Source organism: Octodon degus, unplaced genomic scaffold (assembly GCF_000260255.1).
Source record: "Octodon degus isolate 3935 unplaced genomic scaffold, OctDeg1.0 scaffold00036, whole genome shotgun sequence".
Lineage (NCBI taxonomy): Eukaryota > Metazoa > Chordata > Mammalia > Rodentia > Octodontidae > Octodon > Octodon degus.
The window spans coordinates 13,758,061-13,762,934 of NW_004524612.1; the positions used below are offsets into that span (position 1 = coordinate 13,758,061).

At 43.4% G+C, this 4,874-nt stretch overlaps 1 protein-coding gene across 1 annotated transcript in view; it reads right to left on the reverse strand.

Annotated features, from left to right (window-relative positions):
* Ccdc25 (coiled-coil domain containing 25) overlaps positions 1–4,874 on the reverse strand; it is a 39,122-nt gene extending 34,248 nt beyond the window's left edge. The window contains exon 1 of the mRNA XM_023714731.1: positions 4,751–4,874. Within this exon, the coding sequence (XP_023570499.1) occupies positions 4,751–4,778 (28 nt within the window). The 5' untranslated portion in view covers positions 4,779–4,874. The remainder of the gene's footprint in view (positions 1–4,750) is intronic.

Here is a 4,874-nt window from a genome sequence, read left to right on the forward strand (position 1 = left end):
AAAAAAAAAAAAAAAAAAAAAAGTGGCAACATGTACCTCTGCTTTAAGAGTTAAGAGAACAAAATTGCAACCTCCACATCAGTTGTTTTAAAATAACCTCTAGTATTCAGCCAGCTTTTGACATAGTTTTATTTAGCCAATATCAGTTATACTTCAAGGGTGCTGTGCATTGTAATGGGCTCCCTGTCCTACTCAGGGGAGCCACACCTCCTAAACTTCTTCAGTATCTGTGACTCTGAGCCTACTTGAGCATTAGAATCACCCAATTACAACCAAGGTCCAGCTAGGACCAACTAAATCCAAATCTCAGAGCAGGGCTGTACACATTTGTGTCTTTGAAAGCCTTTCAGGTGCTTCTAATGTGAAATCAGGGTAAGGAACCACTGTCCTAAATCAAATAGAATACTGTGAATGCACTCATCTTAAGAATGATATTTGTTCCACAGACAGTGCGCTCTATATAGGCAGGCATTCCTCAGCTGGAATCAAACAAAAAGTTAAGTTTCCTACAGAAAGTATAACTGGATGCTGGGTTGCCAAGCTAGTCTATAAGAAATTGTTTGCTCCACTTGGGTTTAATGTGTGTGAATCAATACTGTATTCAGTAGTAATGGTGAGCCTTTTAGAGCTTTCAGTGGTGGTCTGTTGTGGCATGCGTGCTATAGGCTCACCACCACTGCAGCAGGCCCTCTGTCTACAGAAGCTACTAGACAGATGAGAGGCTGGGCTGCTGCCGCACCACAGAACAGCACATCCGCCTCATAAGCAGAGCTGGGAAGGCTGCAGAGCAGCAGTCTTTCATGTAAATCCCTAAATCAGGGCTTACTGCACTTTCAGTCATAAGAACCTTGTTACATAAGCAACTCTAGCTGCCTTTCTTGGTAAGAGAAAACTCCAAATCCCTTCAGTGAGCATTTATGCCAACAGCCCATAATTACCCAGAAGCAGCTGAGACCTGAAGGGCGGCTGTCTGCACTGAGAGGAAGGTGGACCAGCTGGCTTTAAGAGGCTCTGGTGGAGGATTCTACCAGCTCAATGAGATCTTAGCCTTGCATGAAACAAATGCCAGGGTAGAAATGGAACTAGAAAGGGCTTCAGGCTCTCTGCAGAGCCTGGCAATAGTTCATGTGCTCACTCTTCCAACCCGATGTCACCAGTAGGAGTGCATTCTATTGAAGCATTCCAGCAAGCCATGGCTTGTTCCTTTCACAACTGAGAACCATTAACAGAGGCTGGTTGTATATACTAACAAACAGCCACATACACAATGCCATGTACAGGACCAACTGGATAGCTCAGTGGACTAAAGCACTTCTTTAGGCAGGTACGGGGACTAGGATTTGATCCCTAGCGTGCCATGCCCGCCCTGGCAAGTGAGACTGGGCATAGTGGCACACACCTCTAACCCCAGCACTTGGGAGGTTGAAAACAGGAGGATCACTACAAGTCTGATCTATGTAGTAAGACCCTGTAGATCCTGTACTAAATAAATTTTTAAAAAACCATGTACTCACTTTTTTAAAGGATAGGTGAAGAAATTAAGTAGCAGAATAGTACAGTATTTCTATGTAGATATATAGCAAGACTCAATTTACAGAAAAATAAATTACAAACTGGGCATGGTGACACATGCCTATAATCTGAGCAGTCAGGAAGCTGAGGCAGGAGAACTGTGAGTTCCAGACCGGCCTGGGTTGTACAGATTCCAAGCCAACTTGGAATGAAAGTAGTTTTAAAAATAACTGAAATAAAGTCTCTACACAGGCCAAACTATCTAAGTTACAGATAACCTATTAAATGAGATAAATATGAACATAGATGAAAAAAAATCCATACAAAATAATTTTTCATTAAAAATGCCATGACAAATGCAGAGACCACCAAGAGGTGGAGGAAGGGAAGAAGTAAAAACAATCAGGATGTATTATGTACCTATACAACTCCCCATGATGAATGTAATCATTATGTACTGCAAACACGTGCTAAATGTTTTTTTAATTAAAATTTATAAAAATAAAAATGTGATGAGCTGGGCCTAGTGGCACATGCCTGTAATGCAAGCACTTGGGAAGAACAGGAGCAGGAGGAAGAGGATTTTAAGCTTGAGGGCAGCTTAAAATCTTGGGGACATAGCAAGATTTGTCTTGAAAAAATAAAGGTATGAAAGATAAAAACTGAGCCAACTATTCCAGATGGAGAGGCCCAACGAGTAACTGATAGCGGAATGTAATAATGATTTATAATTTTCTATTATTACAGATTATCAGGACACTGATGAAAATGAATAAAGCCTGTTAACTAAATAATACTGTTGCAATGTTAATTTCCTAAATTTGATAATGAAGAATGCCTTTGATAATGGAATACACTTGATTTTAGCAAATAAACACTAAAGCATTGAGGTTAAACTGCAACTTACTAACAAACGGCTCAGGGGAAAAATGTGTAGATATATAGAGAAAAAGAGGGAAAGGAAAATTGAAAAGTAGAAAACGTTAGAATTTTGGATATCTGGAGAAAAGATATACTTGAAGTTTGTATTACTCCTGCTAATTTCTGAAAGACTGAAATTATGTCAAAATAGAAAATTAAAATTAAAAAAGTGTAACTGTTAAGCAACTGAATTAAGCTCCTTTCAACCATGTTTGTTTTTCCTACTCAAATAACATGGTTGTTCAGTGTGGGAAATGCTCATTTTAAAAGATCTGCTCATTTTAAAAGATCTGCTGCTGGGGCCAGGGAGATGGCTCAGTAGAATAAGCGCTTCCCTGGCAAACGCAAGGGCCTGCGTTCAATCCCTGGTTCGGGGGGTGGGTGGGGGAGGGAATCTGCTGCACAAAAGCCAATTATATTAGACTTAAAGGCCAATTATGCTTCCAAAATGTTCTGACCATGAAATAAAAACCAAAGAGAAAACAGAGCCCACAGATTACTGAAGCACTTGTCTCATCAGGAAGGGCACCTATACACACACGATTCCCACTTACAGAATCAAGGGTATTTTTAAGGGGAAATACAGCTACTAATATGTTTGTGCCTGTATTCCCTACCTACACATTTTTTATTCTACTGTGATTCTGGAACAGTTACCTGTGTTGTCCAGGACTCCATAGGAGAAAAGCTAGAGTATGATGGTATAAGTGAAACAGAAGGAAAAATACTTAGGAACTTGTAACACTGGAAAGGATGTATGATTTTTCAGGCTAGTTTTCTTTTTTATGAGTGTAAAGTAAAATGGATGTAAAAAAAGAAACAAATCAGAGTCAAGAGTAGTGATACAAGTCTATAATCCTACCACCCAGGAGGTAGAGGCAAGAGGACTTTTGTGAATTCAAGGCCAGCAGGACTGCACAGTGAGTTCAAGGCCAATCTCAACTATTTAGTAAGAGCCTGTCTCAATGCCCCCCAAAAAGAAAATTCAGAAACAAGCAACCAACCAAATCTACAGACACAAAGAAATGGCACTAGGTACACTGTGGGAGCCTAAACTATGAGGAAGTATAGTGATGAGATAATGTAAGGGAGCGGGGAAACAGGGTCTAGAAGTTCCAAGTTCCTGAACTTCAGTTTTATCATGTCTAAAAGTTTCACTCTACAATTCCAGCACTTTGAGAGGCTGAGACAGGAACTTACAAGTTCAAGTCCAGCCTGGGCAAATTAATGAGTTTAGGAAGAACCAATGTCAAAATAAAAAAAGGGGTAGAGGGTAGAGCTCAGTGCAAAGGCCCTGGGTTCAATGCCCAGTTTTGCTAAATAAAGAAACAGCAGCACCTTATTCAAACCTATACAAGTAATCCGGGAATAGAAGGTGTTACAAGTAAGTTATAAAATGCCACTCATAAAAAACACAAATGAACAACAAAAAGCCATTTATTCAGCAATCACTGACAACTATTATGAGTGAGGCACTATGCCAAGGAAACAAAATAGAATCCCCAGCCTGGACTTACACTGTAGCACAAGCATATGGCACTTAATACCACGTGATAAGTGCAGCGCTAGAGGTACCCCTGGGATCTTAGGAGGGTCCCGGAAGAAGTGTACTTAAACAGTCCTGGTGTGGAAGCTGGGCCATCAAATGCATCTTGGGAAACTTAAAACAGAACCATCTTAACATAGTAATACGTAACTGGCGTTGATTTTAGACAAAAGAAATTACATGAGCAGAGAGATTTAATGGAGACACAACACAACCTTTCCTGGAAACTAAAAGCACCCTTGCCTAGCCTGTCAAAACTAAACCCGAAGTATAACCCGTGCGTCAGTTTCCAAGACTGGGAACATCAACTCTGCCCAGCGTGTGGCTGCAGCCTGTGCCTTCCACACCTTGCTAGTCTCTCACTGGCAGTCCAATTCCTTCCTATAACATGAAGTTACTGCAGGGGTCTCCTTCCCAAGGAGGACCATGACCTGGACGCAGCCAGAATCAAGGCCGCGGGGGCCAGGGAAACACTTGCTGTGGGGTGGGCGGTGAAGACCCCACGAGTTCCAGGGACGGGGCGAGGGGTTTCAGATGGGGATAAGAACGACCTCCGGGTGCGAGCACACCGGGGCAAAGCCCCTCCGCGCCCCGCCACGCAACGCTGGCGCAGGGACAGCGGGGACGGCCAGGCAGCCGGAGGGGGTGGACGTCAAGGCGGACGGAGAGGGCGCGCGAAGAGACGCCGCCGCCGAGGAGGTCCGAGCACAGCGCCGGTCGTCTGGGGGGTCCCGGCTCTCAAAGCCGGCTGTCAGCAGGGCGCCCACTCACCGCTGCTGCTGGTGAAGTAGAACACCATGATCTCAGTGGCTGTGGGCGACACCTACACCAAACAGCAGGGCTCAAGTCGCAAGGCTGAGGACACAAGCAGCTCCGCGACCGCCTGCTGTCCAGA